This window comes from Littorina saxatilis, linkage group LG13 (assembly GCF_037325665.1).
Source record: "Littorina saxatilis isolate snail1 linkage group LG13, US_GU_Lsax_2.0, whole genome shotgun sequence".
NCBI lineage: Eukaryota > Metazoa > Mollusca > Gastropoda > Littorinimorpha > Littorinidae > Littorina > Littorina saxatilis.
Genome location: NC_090257.1, coordinates 10,313,271 through 10,334,468, shown reverse-complemented (window position 1 = coordinate 10,334,468; position 21,198 = coordinate 10,313,271). Strand labels below are relative to the sequence as shown.

At 41.6% G+C, this 21,198-nt stretch overlaps 1 protein-coding gene across 1 annotated transcript in view; it reads left to right on the top strand.

Annotated features, from left to right (window-relative positions):
* LOC138983567 (zinc finger protein ZIC 1-like) overlaps positions 1 to 20,791 on the top strand; it is an 82,232-nt gene extending 61,441 nt beyond the window's left edge. Inside the window, exon 4 of the mRNA XM_070356844.1 lies at positions 15,541 to 20,791. Coding sequence (XP_070212945.1) covers positions 15,541 to 16,352 — 812 coding nt within the window. The 3' untranslated portion in view covers positions 16,353 to 20,791. The remainder of the gene's footprint in view (positions 1 to 15,540) is intronic.
* The last annotated feature ends 407 nt before the right edge of the window (positions 20,792 to 21,198 follow it).

Genomic DNA, 21,198 nt, shown 5'->3' with positions numbered 1-21,198 from the left:
GTGCATTTGCAACGTAACACCGGTCGACTACCCGTCACCCCCCCCCTCCTCCTAGATCCTCCCTACCCCGATGTCCCTTTCTCTGTCTGAAGCTCTCTGTCTATTAATTTCTGTCTCTCTTTTTCTGTGTTTGTCCTGTCCCTCTGTCCTTCCTTGTCTGTCTGTCTCTTTCTTTCTTCCTCTCTCTCCCCCCCCCCCCCTCTTTCTCTCTCTCCATCTCTCGCCATCTCTCTGTGTCTTTCTCTGTCTCACTCTCTGTCTCTCTCTCTGTCTCTCTCTCTGTCTCACTCTCTGTCTCTCTCTCTCACTCTCTGTCTGACTCTCTGTCTCACTCTCTGTCTCTCTCCCCCCCCATCTTTCTCTCTCTCCATCTCTCGCCATCTCTCTCTGTCTTTCTCTGTCTTTGTCTCTGTCTCACTCTCTGTCTCACTCTCTGTCTCTCTCTCTGTCTCTCTCTGTGTCTCACTCTCTCTCTCTCTGTCTCACTCTCTGTCTGACTCTCTGTCTGTCTCTCTCTCACCATCCATCTCTTCCTCTCTTTCTCCCCCCCCCTCTCATCCCCCTCCCCCCTCTTTTCTGAGTGTGCACGCTTGTGTGCATTGCTGATGTTCAAGCAGGCAGCTGTTATTGAGAGATGGTGTAGCGTGCTGCACGGTCCCTGTCCTCATTTCCATTCTGTGCACGTGCGATCCGTGAAGTTCTGTGTGTCGGTGTGGCGACACTGTCCATGGTGCTGGGAGTTGAAGTGTCGTTCCTTCTGTGTGTGTCGTTGACAGATGATTATAGTAAAGCTAGTGAACAGTATAAAAAAAAAACCAAGAAAATATTGTCTGTTTTTACTTCAACAGACGAAAAATACCTCCCCCCCCCCTCCGTCACCGACGTATACACCTTTCCAGGATACTTTTTTTTTTAATAGCCGAAATACCTAAAACAACAAACAAACAAAGAAAGAAACAAAAAAACAAAGAAAGAAACATGCAGCAAAAAAAAACACACCAAAAAACAAACACGAACACACAAACACGTCCACAAAAAAAAAACTGAAAAAAAAACCCCGCACAAGCTGTTTGTAGGCTTATTATGTGTATTAAACGAAAAACAATAATAAAATGAGATTGTCGATTTCAAAAACACGAGCGGTACCATGCATGACGTATGCTTGTCGCTTTCAGCAGCCGCCGTTATCACCGTTATAACACGTGTCGGAGTTTGGCGCATGAAATTAACAAGAGGATGGCGGCCCTAACCGCTTATCTCTACCGCGGCTCGGCTGGAAACGAAAGGGTTAAAAACCGTGAAAAACATATTCATGTCAACGAACTGTTTTTGTGGTGGTGGTGGGGTGGAGGGGCGGGAACGAGAATGGGGGAGGAGGGGGGGGGGGGGTCTCAGTATTGGTTTCTGCAGTGTGAATATAGACATTTACTGTGTCATTTAAATTACATAAAAATATACCTGACGCATGCATCCTTTAAAAAAAGAATGCTATAGAAAAAAGAAAAAAAAAGAAGAAATTGAGATAGAGGAGAAAAAGAAAGATAAAAAAAAAGACAGGAAAAACAACAACACACGACGAACAAGCAAATATAGAAGCCTACAGGCAAACGAACCACCAACTATCCAACGCTATTATACCTGTATCTAGCTACTATCATCAGTATTAGACATACATAACACATTACACACCGTAACTACGATAATTATGCTCGTGAATGAATGTTGTGGGACAATATCCGCCCTTAATTATTGATTCCCACCGAATCGAGATGGGGGATGAAAAGTCATAGGAACAATGTGACTGTGTGTACAATTACTCTGATGAAAAGCCGGTAGATTGGATCAGTGGCTATCATGACAATAGAACATTTCGCAGCTTTTTACGACCGCGCAGTGCAAAAAGTGGCCCAACGCACGGCATGGGCAATGGCATTGGCATTGGCATTTCGGAGAAGTCCCAGTTTCATTCATTCCTAGTTTCAATGTCTTTCTCATTCTCAGTATGATTTTGATCTCATCATTGTGATTTTGATCTCATCATTGTGATTTTGATCTCATCATTGTGATTTTGATCTCATCATTGTGATTTTGTTCTCAGTCTCATCTTCATTTTCACTGTGAAGTTTTGCCTTAATTTCAGTTTAATATGCTTTTGATTTCATCTTCAGTGATTTTAGTCTCGGCCCGTCTCAGTCTCCTTTTCAGTGGGAATTGTTGTCTTAATTTCAGCTTTTGATTTCATCCAGAATTATTTTAGTTTCGGTCTCAGTGTCATTTGCAGTTTGATCTCAATCTCAGTCTTAATTTTCATCTTCGTTTTCAGTCTCCTTCTTAGAATCCTGAATCCTGTTATACATCTCTGTACAGTCTCTGTGTGTATAGCTTTCTTTTATATATAGGTATTTTTGTTGGTATTATTTTCTGTCGTTATTTTTTTTTGTTCAACTGTCTGGCTGCCTGCTTCCCTATGTGCTTTGCAAACCCCTTCTGCTAATACGTATATATTCTAATTTTGTGTGATGTATATATACGTCCATTAAAACCGAAAACAACACATAACTTTGGACATGAACTTTCATGTCAGATTAATTAAGCAACAGATCCAACTTTACCCATACCAGTAACACTAACAAAAAACAACAACATAAACATGTCGTCGCAGACTATATAGTTTCACCAACCCTTTGCTTACAACCTCACACAAACAAAATACCTATACATGTATACCAGTATACAAGCATTTTAGAACTGCGGGATACAGAGAGCATAGATATAATTTTATACTGCATGGGTTGATATGGAAAATGTCAGTGGGGGTGTCAGTTTCCAGTGATTACTGGCTCTCACTGCGAACCTTGTCTGAACTGTCAGTAGCAACTCTTCCCGACTCACAAGTAATATTCGCACCACCACGATTGTCGACTGGGCGTTGGCCGGTTGTGTCCATTTGTATATAGGGATAAAAGTTACCACCCGGAAACCAGGAATCTTTGATGCGTGAAGGCTTATTTTTAGGCAGATTTCGTGTATTTTCACAAACTCAAAGAGGAAAAAAAATCGGAAAAAAAGAGAGACGAAAATGTAAAGATTATACGTCTGAACCCCAAGCGCAGTATAGTCCTGATTTTGACATTTCTCAACTTTCATCACTGCTTGGTGTATATCAGCATGTGGAGTTTGATGCTGGATAAGACGAGTATTTTATTTTTGTTTTAGAGTGTGAACAATCGTCACCCTACAAGAATAAAGCACGATAGCAAGCACGTTTTGTTTTGCCGACAAGTTCTGTGCATGCACAACGCTTCCTCAGTCAGTCGCGGTTGTATTTTAATTGGCAGATAGGCAATGAGAATTTTTTTTGTCACTGAGACAGATATTGTGTATGCAATTTTTTTAACGTTTGATAAAGATTTTATTTATTTATTTATCTATTTTGTTTTGTTTCTTTATAATGTGTACGTATTTGTTTCTTTATTTTTTTGTACGTATTGATTTATTTTTTTTATGTATTTAGTTATTTAAGTATTCATTTATTTATTTATTTATTAATTTATCTATTGATTTATTTATCTATGAATCTATTTATCTATTTATTTATTTATTTATTTATTTATTTGTTAATTCAATTCTACACAACCGAATGTCTACACACTGGACTTCGAAACTGCGCTGCTGATTGATATTTCGAGGATCTCTCGGAGAAAATAAAATCCAGACGGATAAAAGCCAGAGAAAGGTCTCAGCGTAGTGTACCTTATAAGCTGAGCTAAGACGGGGAGCATAAAACAGCAGGGTAGCGTCTCGACAACAAAAGGACAAAATCGATTGTTGTGAGTCAGTCTGAAATAAAAGAAGTCGACGTAGATTCGTATATGGCATATGTATATATATACAGCAATGGGGCATTGGGGAGAGTGTGTGCATGGGTGTGAGTGTCAATATCGGTAGGTTCATGCTTGACATTTTAACGGTCCTGTCTGACTTGTTCGGAAAACTCGGCTATAAACCTGATCCGTTCAGTACAAATTCTGATTGTCGTATGTATAGATACAATAGATGTCTGTGCCTGGTCACAGTGAGAGAGAACCGGAGAGAGAGAGAGAGAGAGAGAGAGAGAGAGAGAGAGAGAGAGAGAGAGAGAGAGAGAGAGAGAGAGAGAGAACAAGAACAAGAACAAGAACAAAGAACAAAAGAACAAATCTTTAATTGTCTAAGGCCACAGCCCCTTACAATAGTGGTTAAAATAACAGCAATAGTATCTGCACAGTTATTAATTATAGTAACGCATAAAATTCAACAAATACATTAATGTATTTGTTGAGAGAGAGAGAGAGAGAGAGAGAGAGAGAGAGAGAGAGAGAGAGAGAGAGAGAGAGAGAGAGAGAGAGAGAGAGAGAGTCTGTGTGGGTGTCATGACATAGAATAAGATAAAACAATACTATATAAAATGATATACAATGAAAGAAAAAAATACAATAAAAAAAACCCACATATCCACAGCCATGTAACTTGCTAAAGCACAAATTGTTTTTAATCATAACAAATAGAACTGAGCATTGGTTAGGTAAACATACATCCACAAAGATCTTACCCGTTGAATCAGAAATTGTTTTAAATCGTAACATTTACCCCCGCGATAAGCTGTATACATACAAAAACAGAACCAGAAAAAAACGCCGGCTTTTTCAAACAAGGAACAGGCATTCCAGGCTTTTAGCAGCCGTTTTAAACAATCGTGCCAACTGATGAACACTGTTCTCTCTCTCCAAGCAAAAGAAAGAAACCTACATCATAAGAACAGCACAAGAAAAAGATTGTTTTCGCAAGGAAACGTAAGCGTTTTAATAATCTCGCTCAACATCACGGGTCTAGAGTTTACGGAGTGTTTAGTGAGTCAATTTCAACCGCTCCGAACTTGTTCATTCCAGGAGTCTTATCTCTCTTCAACACACGTCGTAGAATTCCGCTGAGGTGTTGATTTCAGCCTGTGATTGACAGGTGTCACTTACGCTGTCTCACCCGCGGGGAATTCGATGCGTTTCGACAAGTATCAGGAATCATTCGTGAAGAGACCATTTTAACGTTTCACCACAATCAAAGAAAGCGTGAATGAAAATATTGTGGAAGAAAGAGTTTTTGTTAGAAGAAAAACTAGACTCGAAAGTCAAGTGGTTATAGGTTTTTTAAATCTTTTATGTTATCTATTTATGTTTTCTGAAAAATTAACTTGTGGGCCACAAATAAGAAATCATGCAGGAGGCTAGAAAACGATGAATATAAACCGCTTTTATGAGCAAAAACCCTGTTTCAGATGTCAAGGTCATCCAGTTATCCGATATGAAAAGCATGCCAACAAACACAAGAAAATTGTGAAAATAATCCGAGAAATGCACAAATATTTGTATACAAACAAGGACTCGATTACAAACATTTTCTTGTCGAAACCTGTATATATATATACTTAAAACAAAAAACAAATAATAAACAAGACATGCAACAAACACAACAACGCAAACAGATCTTTACAAATAAATCCACAGCGACATTACACAGTACACACACACACACACACACACACACACACACACACACACACACACACACACACACACACACACACACACACACACACACACACAATCACATAAAACCACTGAAACCCACACTAACACTATACCACCACAATTCTAACTATACTATCACTAACTGCCTGCGGGCAAGTTGCCACACCAATCGAAACTGGAACCGTGTCTGGAACTCTCAGACTCTGACACCGCAGGGGGCAGGAGTGAGCTCCATTATTTGCTGATCAATGCTTGGTCCCTCACAGCAAGGGGGGGCTGGCTTCTGATTGAATAAGCCACGCCTTTCCTCCATTCGTATTGATCTCTGTTAGGCTGTTATAGCTTGTGGGCTCTGCTTTCGCTCTTATGGCTTTGGTGTTTTGCTTTGCGAGGTAGATTGGATGGTGTATACTGTGTGTGTGTGTGTGTGTGTGCTTGTGTGCGTGTGCGTGTGTGTGTGTGTGTGTGGTAGTGTGTGTGTGTGTGTGTGGTTTTGGTGGCCGACATTGATTTCGTAATAGACTATCAATAAGCTATCAAATCAGTTGAAAGCAAAACAACAACAACAGCAACAGCAACAACAGCAACAGCAACAGCAACAGCAACAGCAACAACAACAACAACAACAACAACAGCAACAGCAACAGCAACAGCAACAGCAACAGCAACAGTAACAGCAGCAACAACAACAACAACAACAGCAACAGCAACAACAACAACAACAACAACAACAACAACAACAACAACAACAACACCAACCCGTAGGGTATATAGACAACTATAGAGGTCAACCGTACTTGGTGTCAATATAACGTTACCCATGCAGTCGTGTCAAATTCACATGCAAACGCCGATAAAATGTGCAATTAATCATCGGAATAACTGCATGCATTGCATCCCTGTCAGGGTAGCTGTGGGAGCAAGGGGGGAGCAGTTAAGCATCAAAGACCCCCCACCCCTTTTTCTCACTCATACCTACGTGCAGGGATATTCCCTCGAGTGAAAGCGACACACAACTGAAGCAATGGTGTGAAAAGAAATTAGGCCGCACTAGAAAAGTTGCACCAAATTAGCCTTGCATGGTCGTGTTTGTGCATGGTGCAATTTCGAAGGCGTTTTAGTGATACTCTTTTCCGTCTCTGTGTGTCTGTAGTTCTCTTCGTAATATGTTTTTTACTATTTTTTTTAATTTGTTTGTCCGTTGCTTTCTTTATGCTTTCTTTACACCCCCGGTATAGGGGTGTGTATAGGATTCGGTCGATGTGTTTGTTTGTTTGTTTGTTTGTGTGTTTGTGTGTTTGTGTTCGCATATAGATCTCAAGAATGAACGGACCGATCGTCACCAAACTTGGTGAACAGGTTCTATGAGTCATTCTCCAAAACTGGTTAACAAAAGTGGGAATAAGGCCCCAAAATAAAAATTGACTAATTTGAGTTGAATTATCGATTCAAAGGTTCTTTGTTATCAGAATGACAGTTTGCAAGAAACGAAAAAGCAAGAAATACGTTTCCTTACAAAATACAGGTATCTGATAGTCTCATTACGTGCGCATCATCGTGACACAAATTTGTTAATAATGCAGTCATATTGAATGATTATATGTTGTACTAATTATAGCTTGACAAGCATGTATGAGGAGTTGTTTAAAAATAAATAAATTAAAAAAAATATAAAGAAATAATAATTTTTTTATAATTTTTTTAAATTAATTTTTTTTTTAATTTAAATTTTTTTTTAAAATATACCTTGGCACGTACATACAATATACATGTACACACATTTATATTGGTGACAGAAAAGGTTTGTGGACAGAAAAAAGGGAATAAGAAAGAGAGAGAGAGAGAGAGAGAGAGAGAGAGAGAGAGAGAGAGAGAGAGAGAGAGAGAGAGAGAGAGAGAGAGAGAGAGAGAGATCCTGCGTAAATGTGAAAACGTTGTAACAACCTTGAATTTGACGAGGTGTTGAATACGTATTTGACAATCACACAGATATACTGTTCAAAAAAAGAAACGCATAGCTTGTAATATTTGGTTAATTTAGTTATTTGGCTACAAGGATATCCACCAAACAAGGATATCCACCACAAGTGAGCTCTGCACGTGACGCATGCGTTATCAGTGGCTACAATGTCAAAATTGCTCATTTGGCATGACCACTCGTCATGCTTCAGTGTAATCTCGTGAAACTCGGGGAATATTGAGCTCTCACCATGTCTTCCAAAACCCATAAAAGCGGATTGTTCGCCACAAAGAAATCAGACGACAATTCAGCGACGAAAGATGGCCCGATTGAGCAGAGAAGACCGCCAAATTGCATTGGGTCGTTTACAAGCAGGCCAAAGTCAAAGTGCAATCGCCAGGCACTTCCACGTGTCCCAGAGCACCATCAGTAGACTGTGGGTCAGGTTTCAAGCCACTGGCTCCGTTGCTGACTTGCCACGAGTGGGAAGACCAAGGGCGACAACTGCTGCTCACGACCGCTTCATACGGCTCCGCCACCTCCGGAATCGTTTCCTGTCGGCCTCATCTTCTGTCCAGGCTCTCCCCGGGCCACACCGATTATCGGACCAGACCGTGCGGAACCGCCTGCATGAAGCTGGTTTGAGAGCTCGCAGACCTCACAGAGGAGCTGTCCTCACCCGCCGCCATCGCCAGAACCGAGTGCAGTGGGGCAACCAGCACCTTCGCTGGACCGTCCGGAATCACTGGAGACACGTGTGGTTCAGCGACGAGTCCTACTTCCTGCTCCAGCGACATGATGGTCGGAGGAGGGTCTACCGGAGAGTAAACGAACGTTACGCGCCCAACTGTGTGGATGAGGCACCCGTTCATGGTGGTGGAGGCGTCATGGTGTGGGGGGCGATCAATACCGCTGGAAGGAGCACCCTGGTGCACGTCCAAGGGCGCATAACTGCCCAGCGATACGTGGAGGAAATTCTGCGCCCACACGCCCTTCCTCTTCTGGCTGACCAGGATGCCATATTCCAGCAGGACAACGCTCGCCCGCACACAGCACGACTCACCACCCAGTTCCTCACCGACCACCATGTCCAGGTGCTTCCCTGGCCATCCATGTCGCCAGACATGAACCTGATAGAACACCTCTGGGATGAATTGGACAGACGTGTGCGCAGGCGAGAAGAAGCGCCGGCAAATCACCGCGATCTATTGCAGGCACTTCAGGAGGAGTGGGACACCATACCACAGCAAGATATCCGGCATCTGATCCAGTCCATGCCCAGAAGGTGCCGGGCAGTTGTTGCTGCTCAAGGCAGTCACACCCCCTACTGACTTGACAGCCTCGGCACCCAATCGTATTGATTGACTGATTGATTTGAAGATGCAAATGAACTGTGTGTGCATGCAACTGTGTCCATACCAAATTTCAAACAAATAATCTAAATATTGGATTTTCTGTTAATTTTTTCGAATAATAAAACACATTTGGCAAGTAGAAACTATGCGTTTCTGTTTTTGAACAGTATAATTAAAAAAAACCACCAGAAAATGTATAATTATATCGATTTTATTGTGATCAACAATATTCAGATCGTGCAAAAACAAACACCATACTTTGAAAAATCCGAAAGAACAACTGACAACAAAATGTGCCGGATATACAACAATAAAGCTTAAAGCAAAAGGCAACTAATACTGCAAGTGCTGTCCATATGTGTTTTATCTGCCACTCATGGAAACAAAGTGCACCTCACCAGGCTTTCTGTCCAATACCTGCAATATAAAGTTTATAGTATCAATCTTTGGATTGTATTATTACTGTCCAAATATATAAACAAATTAACTTGCAATTCTATATGTGTTTTATTTGTATGCTATGCATGACCGCTTTACACTTCTCTTGCTATCATGATTATAAATATATCTACAATGAACGCTTTAAGTTTTATATTCACCATTCCTTCAAGAACGTTTGATGCACACACGCGCACACACACACACACACACACACACACACACACACACACACACACATATACACACACACACACAGACACAGACACACACACACACACACACACGCACACAGGTTTGGGTTTGTGTGTCACCGAATAAGCAGACTATAATGCAGGTCTCTCCAAACGGTGCTTGAACCGCGTCCTGTACGCATACGTACGCACGCACGCACACAGATACACATTTCGAAAACACACGCATGCACGCGTTAACATTTAACGCACGCACGTGCAAACAGACACACAGAGACAAAAAGACACACACACACAAACACGCACGCACGTACTCACACGCGCGCGCACGCACTTACACAAACTCACACACACAGAAAAACACACACAGAAAAACACACACAGACACAAACACAGACGCACACACATACACTCACACGCACGCACGCACGTACATACACACATATACACACACACGCACACAAACACAAACACACACACACACGATTCTGGGGAGGGAGGGGGTATTCGGGGGGCAGTTGTCGGGGGGAGGGGGGGGGGGGGCAACTGTCCGCCCATGGTTTGGGGCATTTGTCTGGGGGGCAATTGTCATAGGGGCAATTGTTCAGAGGGCAGATGTACAAGGGGGAATTTTCCGGGGGATAATTAGCCTTCTACCGGAGACATCATTCACAACACGTCTAATTGTTGTCACTGGTGCGCACAAAACTTGGTCACTGGATAAAGTATCAAATTCATAATATTCGCTTTTGAGAATGCAATACAATGTCATAAGTGAGCAATCTACGTGACCATACACCTTTGTTTTAAGAAAAGGTTTTATTTTAAATCGCAAGATTCCGAAGATGCCGTTACGCTCACTTCATGAGATTACAGGACTGACAAGCGAAACCCGGTGGGGCTGAAGAACTTCATGGAATTCACAGTTGCGTGGTTTTAATTTTTTTTTTTTTTACAAACATGCTTACAAATGAATGAGCAACAAAATAATACCAACCTTGTCATGCAAGATTCCCAGGTGCTCAAGCAATCGGGGTCTGCATCTCGCCGGTAGCAGAGGGCGTTACGAACGCAGCCGTCCAAAATGTCAACTAGGCTACACCTTCTTTTTTTCATGAATTACGTCATTATTCACGACAAATTGTGAAAAAAACGTCACGCATCTGCATGGCTAGGTGATTAACAAAGGTGCAAACATAAAAGTTTATGTTTTTATTCAGTTGAATTGATGCTAGCTTATAATGAAAACGGCCGTTACGAAGCCATCACGTGTGACACAAAACACTCTCTGAGACATCAAATTCGTCCAAAGTGTGTCCTCGGTTGAATGAATGCATTTTCTGCATCTTCAAGCTGCACTTGTTGACTTGATCGTAAAAAAAATAGTGATTATAAAGAAATTCGTTTGGTTACAGAGGTCGAAAAAATCTAAGTGAGCGTGACAACATGCGATGCGTACGAAAGGCTGTTTTCAACTTCATTTTTGGGGGTCTCAAACACAAAGAAAATAACAACAATTGCACAGGAATGAACCTTTATCGTTTCACAAAGTGACTTTTCAACAAATCATGCATAATGAATTTATCGTGTCAATGGACCGTAGCTTCCAATATATGTACCGAGCCTGTTCCCATTTTTCTGACGCCATTTTTGTTGATTTACTGACATTATTACACTATATTTAATATCAAAATACAAATATGTTCATTCATTTTGCTGTGGGTGCTTCTTCAAACATATTTGTATCCACATAAACAGGGGGAAAGGTATAACCACATTTGCTTCTGTAAAAATGTCGTTTTAAGTGACCGACCTAAGAATTCACCAGCTTTGAAGAATGACTCCTATACATTCCTGAGACGGTCCTTACAAAAATTGGGACCAGTCAAACACACGGTTAGGGAGTTATTGGTGGATTAAAATTATACAAGGACTTATAGAGGGACATCTTAATGGTCAAAGGGAAATAACCATTCTCACTCAGTCACTGCCACCAACTGAGAAGGTTATTTCCCTTTGACGGGGGTGTTTTTCCTACCTCGGAGGAATTTCTTGTTTATGTCTGTTTTTAGGCGTTGATGATACTCTTTCTTGTTCTTTGTCTCAGTCTATCTTCCAACAGCTGTGTGTCTCTCTGTCGCTGCCTGCTGCAGCTCCTTCTCATTTTTCATTTTCATTTTCATTACTTTATTGTCCCATCGCTGGGAAATTCGGGTCGCTTCCTCCCAGTGGAAAGCTAGCAGCAACGGAGTCGCGCTACCCAGGTGTCTGCGTGTTTAGGTGTATTCAGCCACCTGCACTTATGGCAGAATGACCAAGGTCTTTTACGTGCCATTGTGATGACACGGGGGTGGGACATGGCTTCCGTCTCTGGGTCTGCACATAAAGTTGACCCGTGTCCGTCCCGGCCCGAATTCGAACCTGCGACCTTCCGATCACAAGTCCAGTGCTCTACCAACTGAGCTACCGGGCCCCCTCAGTCTGTGCGTTTGTCTACCTGTCTCTCGCCTACTGCCAGTCTCTGTGTATGTCTGTTTTCTGTCCGTCTGTGATATTAATTTTCTCTTCCTCCCTCTCTCCCTCTCTCTATTCCCCCTCCTCGTTGTTCCCCTCTCCCTCTCGCCATCGCGTGTATAACATACGTATAGAAGAACAGTTGCAACAAATTGCACAGTCTTTGCACAGTCTTTGTGTATATAATACACGTGGTGCATGGTGTGATTGTGTGCGTATCAGGCCAACACGTTGATATGATTCATGACCACTGTGTCACGCTGCGGTGGTGTCCTCTTTCCAATCTGGTGTTTCCACAGCTCGCATCACGCTTGGCTGATTTCCAGTGGTTCCGGCCAATTAAGGGCATAGTGTCCATCTGATAATGAGCAGCTTTTGAAGTTTTTGCGCCGCTGTGTGGTTTTGCTATCATTCAGTGATCGTGTGACGATGTATGTTCGACTAGATGCGTATCTATGTTTTTTGTGTGTGCTCCATGTATATTTGAGGTTGGATTCGATGATCACTCATTTTCGGTGTTCAAAACTAAATTTTGAATTTATCAGCATGTGAATTTAAATAACAGATTGTGTCTTAAAAACAATAGGCTGTGTATTTTAGGCTGTGGGAGTTTTTTTCTCCAGTTGCCACTGAGTCAAGTGACATAATAATGTAGCCTGCACACACGAAAATGCGACATTTTGATGAAAAATATTAATCTCCTTTATACAATCAAACAACGTGCAGTGAACTTACAACAAAAACAACAAAAAAACACAAATATTTCGTCATATGGCGACCAGGCTCTTTATACTCTGTTCTTGCCGATTTTTTCTCTCCCTCCCCCCTCTCTCTCTCTCTCCCCCCTCTCTCTCTCTCCCCCGCTCCCTCTCTCGTCTGAGCAGATTTGTTAAGACTGTCGCCTATTTCTTTCGGCCGTGTTGAAGCGTATCATATTTCTTTTATCCGGCAAGATGAGCGGCTGCCATTAAAAAATACTGTTGCTAGTTGCAGATTATGAGTTCCAACTCGAAACTTGCGTGCTAATTAGAGCGTAAGCGGGTTTTTTTCCTGGTTAAAATGGAAGAGCTCGCAGTTCCCGCTTGAGTAAATTTTCATGGCCACGTTTAGATAATAATGGAAATATTATGTTGATATTTTAATTCTATAGAAAATCCAAATAGCTTTGGTGGGGTTATGTGCCAGATACCACTTTGCTGGAAGTGCATGTTCCCTGTAGGGTGGTGATTTTGGGTGATCACAACAAGTCTGAAACAAATTTGGTGATTTTAGTTGTTGGTGGTTGCACATGCGCTGTTGGTTCAGTGGTAGTCGACATAAGGCTGAAAGAAATAGTTTGGTGGTTGACAGCTAAACATATACTGACACAGATTTTTGGATGGTCAATATGGAAGAAAAAGTGTTTATGGTGGTAGAAATAAGATTAAAGTAGATTTATGCGTGGTCGAACAAGACTCAAGACAGATTCGCTGGTAGTCGATATAAGGCTGAAGTAGATATGTTGGGGTGGTCAACACTAGGCTTAAAGATATGTTTTTTGTGTGTGTGGTTAATGTAAGATCGATCTATAAACATCAGATACAGGGGTTTTTTTTCTCGAGGAAAGAACCTTTCGGATTTTGTCCTTTTTTGCAAACGCTAAGACTTATCGGTTTGAAGGAAATTACCAGACAAGTCTGTTTTCCTTCCTTCCTCCTCAACCCCGCCCCCGCCCTTCTTGCATACTTCCATAATTCCTGCTTTCTTTGCTTGCTAAGTTGCAATAGTATCAAAAGAAGAAAACGCCGTAAAGATCAAGGAAGTACCAAGCACCGGTGACACGGAAAGTAATGATAATTTCGGCTTGTGGCTTTAACGCTCGACTGGTATTGAATACACTCTTGTTTCGCAATTTTTTGTTTTGTATGCTGCATGGACACAGTTGCAACTATAAATGCGCTTTATATTTTGCAAGAGTATTTGTATGTGCTTTTGGTTATGAGGACACATTTTTCCGGAAGCACGCACGCACGCACGCACGCACGCACGCACGCACGCACGCACGCACGCACGCACACACGCACGCGCGCACGCACGGAAGCACGCACTCACGCACGCACGCACGCACGCACATTCATGCATGCCCCCCCCCACACCCACACACACATCTATATCAGTCTACCAGAAGCGCGGTTTATACACGCCCGAGTTACTTGCCTTGACCGTTTGACAGGCGGAACCAACGACGCGTGACCGACCAGCTGTTGACTCCCGCCAAAGGGACGAAATTAACGGATAAACGATTGCAGATTAACCGTCCTTGCTTCGTTAGGCTCCGTGCTTGATAGATGAGAAGGGAGGCGGTGGTCCCGAGCAGGTTACTGCAACAGGTCAAAATAACGCCAACAGGTTACAGTAGATCATAACAACGCAAACAGGTTACTGCGGATTGAAAGAACAGTGAACTTTAATTAATTTTTTTTTATACTGAAATTAGTTGATAAATAAATCTCGCTGTGTGCAGAAAGGAGTAAGGCTGTTGAATATTGGTATGAGTTCAAGTGAAGGGATGGCCTAATCCGAGATAACAGCCTGACCAGGCCTGAAATTGTAAGCCGAATCATTTACCTGTGCCTTTAAGAATAACGCGAACAGGTAGAAGCTCCTGTTGCAGCAGATCAAAAACTGGGGCGTAGACGTTTGTAGTAGGTGCATGAAGGCCGTTTGTTCTTGTACTTCACTCATTGTCGAGGGAAGTAACTGTGAATCTTTGGACCTTCACGCGCTGTATTGTCAAGGGAGACAAACTGGGAGGGCAGTCTTGAAGATGACAGTTTGTCTGGAAATGAGTGAGCAGGCGTGCTGAGTCGGAGTTGATTCAGTTCTGGCAAGCTTTGAACCTATGTGATGTTTCATAGGCCGTCGTGATATGTCGATGCGTGATAAATAGTGTGTTATGCTTGTCATCGTTTGCTTGCCATTGTCTGTTTATTCCGTGGCCGAGAGCCGAAGTATATGTATATGTGTACACTACATTGGGGTGTGCACGTTAAAGATCCCACGATTGACAAAAGGGTATTTCCTGGCAAAATTGTATAGGCATAGATAAAAAAAATGTCCACCAAATACCCGTGTGACTTGGAATAATAGGCCGTGGAAAGTAAATATTCGCCGTAATGGCTTGAGGTTTACTGGCCGATGTGAATGCGTGATATATTGTGTAAAAAATTCCATCTCACACGGCAGAAATTAATATGTAAAGCGCTTAGAGAACGTCAAGCGCTATATAAATCTCCCATATAAATAAATAAATAAATGTATGTGCGTGGCTATTATTTGTTTGTGTGCTTCATTGAGCGTTTGAGCGTTAGTGTATGTGCGGCTTTTGGATGTGGATGGGACTGCATGTGGGGATGAGTCGCTTACGTAGAACTGTCTCGATTTTTACCTTATTTTCTGTGTATTTAAGAATACAAAACAATATCTTGATTTTCGAACACTGTTTTACATGGTGCTCTTTTGTGTGTGTGTTGCAGGAGAAAAACCATTCAAGTGCGAGTTCGAGGGCTGCGACCGGCGCTTCGCCAACAGCTCGGACCGCAAGAAACACTCGCACGTGCACACCTCAGACAAGCCCTACAACTGCAAGGTCAAGGGCTGCGACAAGTCCTACACGCACCCCAGCTCGCTCAGGAAGCACATGAAGGTCCACGGCAAGACCTCGCCCATCCCGGACACTGACGGATACGACTCGGAGCCCGAGAGCCCCAGCTCAGATTCGAACCCGGCTACCAGCCCGCCTTTGGCCACCTCACCCACGACGCCGACTTCCAACGGGAGTGCCAGCACTCCGGTGGTTAATGGCGGGAGTGGAAGTCACGGAGCCAGTAACGGACAGAGGAGTAGCTTAGGGAGTAGTAGTGGGAGTCTGAACGGATCTGGAGGTGGTGGTGGAGGGGGAGGAGGAGGAGGAGGAGGGAGTAGCGGTGGCGGCCCTACCTCCAACGGTAGTTCCATGAGCCTGGGCTCACCTCCTCCGCACCTCCCTCACCCCGCCTCTCACCACGCCACTTCCCTCCACCACCCTCACCCCCACTCCCACCCCCACTCCCACTCGCACCACCACGTCGCCGCGCCGCCTCCCCCTCCTCCTCATCACCACCCGAGCCTCAGCAACCCTCTGGGTCTCCCCCACCCCCACAACCTGGGGGAGTGGTACGTGTGTCAGAACGCTGCCGTGTCCATGCAAACCGCCCCCACCTCCGACCATTCCCCCATCACCTCCCTCAGCCACCTCGCCTCCATCACCGGGCACCACCACCCCCCGACCGTCGTGCAGTACACGTGACGTCATGCCCCCTGGTGACGTCATTGTCGGGTGTCTGTGATGTGACGTCAGTGGTCACGGAGGAAGACTTTTTGTTGTGGTGTGAATCTGTGAGGATCTTATAGAGGATTGTGTTCTTCGGCGGAGTTCTTGACATACGCTGGGCGGCCTGTAGCTTGCCTGTACCTGCATGAGATTCGTCATCTAGCCTTACGGTGACGTTATGGTTCCTGTGACGTCAGAGGACTGTTCCGTTGTGGTGAGCTTTGTGCGACTTGTGGTGGGAAAGTAATCTAATAGTCTGTGACTTGAGGTGATGTGCTTTGGGAATGACGCATTGAACAAACGGTGACGTCAAAAAAGAAGGTAGCCCAAACTACGCAGCTTCCCAGATAAGATACAGAGACTTCTTCTTGGAGCTGAGTAGAGGTGGCGCGCCTTCTGTACCCAAAATGATCGTTAATTCTTTTTTCTGCTTCGTCATGACGTAGGCAGACAAGGACGTCACAGAAACGGTTTTATGGTGGCAATATTCACAAAACTTTTACTATAAAAAAACGACAGTTTGTGTTGATGTTGAAGTGAATGTTGAAAAGCTTTCAACCAACAAAACTGGGTGTGTTTTTAAAAAAAACCTCTTTTGGGTATTCTATGGTTCAGCTAAAATTCTTTTCCTCTTCTTGTATGGTTCCAAAGAAGATTGACGTACCCTGTTCGAGAAATGTACAGTTTATGAAGTAGCCTTTTGAAACTTGTACATATGTCCAGATTAGTTGATTTTACTCTTCATTTCAACACTCATATTTTAGCTACCGAGCAGGTTTGCTGTAGTTATTGTGTGGGGTGTAGAATGAATAGCAAAAGAGTACCGTGAGCATAATTCACTTGAATGACTCATCATCATTATTATGTTTTGTTGTTGCTTGCATGTGACAGTATCTCTGTTTTATCATTTGGTGCCACGCTGTCTTTCTATACTGACCTGAGGCAAAAATGCGTCAGAAAAAAACACACACTGCCATCAAAACTGAATGACGTTTATTTGCGGGTTTATTTTCTTGGCGGCTGGGTTGTTTCTGACGTCATGCGTTGTGGAGTGAGCAAATTCTAATGACGTCATATTGGAACTATTTTCTTGTCAGTGACACTGAAAGTACAAAGAATGGAACAGAAGGATGAGAATTTACGTGCATCGTTCGACGCCATGCTTTTTGATGGTGGGACTTTTTGCGTGTGAAGATAGTCTTTATCAGCGCTGCATAAAAACCCGAAACAGTGCGTTTTTACGTTGACTCGCTGGTCAGACATTTTTGCTGAAAGAAACGTTTTTGCGAAACATTCTGAACGAAAAACGTTCAAGGACTCGTTAAGTATAAATGCCATACACTCTAGAGCTAAAGGCCGCACACAAATTACGATTGCCTTAGACTTGAAAGCCATTTTGTCTTTTAGTTCATTTTGAGTTGTTGATTGTATGAGATGGCATGTATTTTTTCTGAGTAGAATTATTTTTTAAATTGTTTTTATTTTTTTAATTATTTTTATGTTAATTTTTTTTTCTTTTTTTACATACAAGTATGTTTAAACTCGTACATAAATTACACCTCGCTTCCTTTTTGCATACATATGTTTACCTTATTTTTGTAAGGGTGACAGCCGTTAACTTAGTATTTCACTTAACCAATGAATGAAATGCTACTAAATTAAAATAGTTTTGTTCCCCTGCTACAGCAAAATAAATGATGCATACAATGATACATTACGAAGGTGAATTACGAAACCTCTTTTAGCCATTTACGTCAACAACAAAACCAATCATATTTTGATGTTTGTGTTGTTTTTGATAGAAACATTGGTTTTAACTAAACTGTTGACCTGCTTCAAATTTACATGTTTAAAAAAAAAATCTTGCTTGAGGTCACGAAATATGCAGGGAACGATGCATGACGAAGTCGCTGAATTTTAAAGTTATCTTGTCATTTTTTTTCTCTCAGAAAAGCTAGTCTCAACGATTCAATCAATTCTTTTTTTAACGGCTGAGCTTTGTCATTCTTAGCTGCTGTTATTAATGACTATAACGTCACTGCACGTGCAGTCGGCTGACTTTGGGGAATTCGTTTTATTTGATTAATTGATTGTGTTGCGGTGATTCTCTCAACTGCTACATATGAAATAGTTTTGATGACTGTGTCTGGGCTCCGCAGTTTGAACGTCACATAATTTGTTTTGTTAATTTTACTTTAAGACTTTCATTTAAATCTATATTTATTTAAAAACAATTTTTTGCTAAAAGATGTAAGGTCTCTGGGAGTGTATACTTGACTGCTTGGCTTTCACAGGCAAAAAAAGGCGAATCAGTGTTTAGCCTTGAGCATATTTTTAATTCTTTAAACGGATTTCCCCTTAAGATATGCATACAAAAAAACGGAAGACTGTCAATGTTCAAATGATTACATACTGAAAATGTTGAACGACTCATATGCACAGAATTTTAATTATTTCAATGTGGTGCATGCTAAGTACTTATCAGTCTAGTGTTAAGAATTTTTCGCTATTATTATTATTATTATTATTATTATTATTATTATTATTATTATTATTATTATTATTATTATTATTATTATTTAAGTTATTGAGACATCCCAGTGCACTAAGGGATTTATAGAGCAAATCGAGAAAATTCATTATTGAACGAAGCGCATAGCGCTGAGTTCAATAATTATTTTCGAGATTTGCTCTATAAATCCCTTAGTGCACTGGGATTGTTTCAATAACGATATTGTCGGTACCGCCAGAGAAAAAAGAAGATACAACACGCACATTTTGCTACGCGCATTTGAATAGGCATAACTGTGTGATCAGGTCGTATAGAAGATCTACTTTTTTGTGGGCTGTCTCGTGTGTCGTGCTTTCATCACACGCAAACTCTTGTTTTAATTTCTGTTGGTAAATTCCAGTGTAGCGTTAAGCTAAACAGTGATGATCTTTCTCTCATTTGAACTCGGAGAAAGGACTGTGCTTTCAGTTATTTGCGGTTCGAAACCTTCATCGAGCTTCGACAGATTGACTGTGCAGAGTTGTGCCCCTTGCCAAGGTCGACGGAAAGCCCATTTTCAAAATAAACGTGGCATGTTTTTCGTGTGGTATCTTCCCTCATCGGGGAGTCTGGTACTAAATATGAACGGTAAGAATGCTCTGAACCCTACACGTATTATATCCCCATCGTTTTATCGTTCACATTTGCCTAACATGTTAATTTGCTGAGCGGGATTTATGTCGTCTGCTAGGCTATTGCACTGAGTCTCATTTCAAAAACAAAAATTGCTCGTCCCGTTGCACTGAGTCTGCACACATAAAGCAGGCTGGTAATAAGTCTTATATGTGGTAAGAACGTTCTAAACCCTACACGTTTTCGATTCCGATTGTTCTTGCCTTAAAATAAACGGAAAACATTCATTTACTGAACAGATGCAGTCGTATTTCAGTGTAGTCTGCTACGTGCTGATCTAGCTGCTACGTTATCGGAATAACACTTGTGTTTTCTGTTAGCTGCTGGGTATACTAACTCATCATTTGGTAATGTGGATAATAAGGTACATGCCACCAACATGGCATAATTATGAGAGGAATCTTCGCAAGTCGAAACTGAAAAATTAGACACAGCGGGTTCTATTTTTAGATCAGTGCAACTGTGGGCGGCACAGGCGCATGCAATCTGTCAGAAAAAACCACTTCTGCTTTAATTGAAAAGCAGGACATTTATGGTCATAATCATTGGTATTGTGGAGAATATAAGCTACATGTCATTAATTAATTCTGAGGATGAGAGTACAGTCTCGCTTTGGCAAAGGGTGTAAGAATACGCTCTGTGGAAAAGTTAGCGCACTCCAGGAGTGCGCTAACAGATTTAAGCGCATCGCCATTAGCCAATCAACTGGTTCACATCAGTCATGTGACACCAGTACTTACTGACAATTATTATTATTATTATTATTATTATCATTATTTTCTTGCTAAAGATCTTTTTTGTTTTGACACTGAAATAAATCCGTTTTACAACAGGCAGACACATTTTCCACTTCCAATGTATAAAAGTCAGATTTGTATTCGTTTGTTTGAGTTCGGTTTTGATTGATTTTTTATTTGCTAACGAAATCTACACAAAGAAGTCTAGGGCTGTTGGTGTTAATTTTAGTCTGTGCGAATTTCCGCGTAATATAAATATATATATATTCATTTAAATATACAAGAACTACTGTTTTCCACTCATCTGGTTATTTTTTGTTGTGTTTCATTGAAAAGGAAGTCGGGAATTTTGATTTATTCAGTGTTGTTTTTGGAAGTCTTCATCCAGGCTGTATATTCATGTTAGCCACGTCTTGATATAACAAGTACCGATGCATGATGTTGTGTGGGGAAGAAATGATACGAACTCAAAAATAAAAGGCTGAAAAACTATACTTTTGCTGCAGTTGTGTCGTTTTGTCTTATTTGCTAGAAGTGTGGATTCATTTGTTCAGATCAACAACACCTGTTTTGTATGTATATCGTTCTTGCCAAAGTGAAGTAATTATTTTAAGAAAAAAACAAACAAAAAACAAGCAAAAACCAAAAACAATCAAACACAAACAAACAAACACACACAAGAAAGTTATGAATTAAAACAAACCCACAGAAATCAAAGAAAACAAAGAAAAACAAAGAAGACAAAGCAAAACAAATAAACAAACAAACAAACAAACAAACAAACAAACAAACAAACAAACAAACAAACAAACAAACAAACAAACACAAATCATAGAGAGAAAAACAAGAAGAAAGGGCAAAATGAACAAGCAAACAAACCTCTTAAAACAAAACACAACAC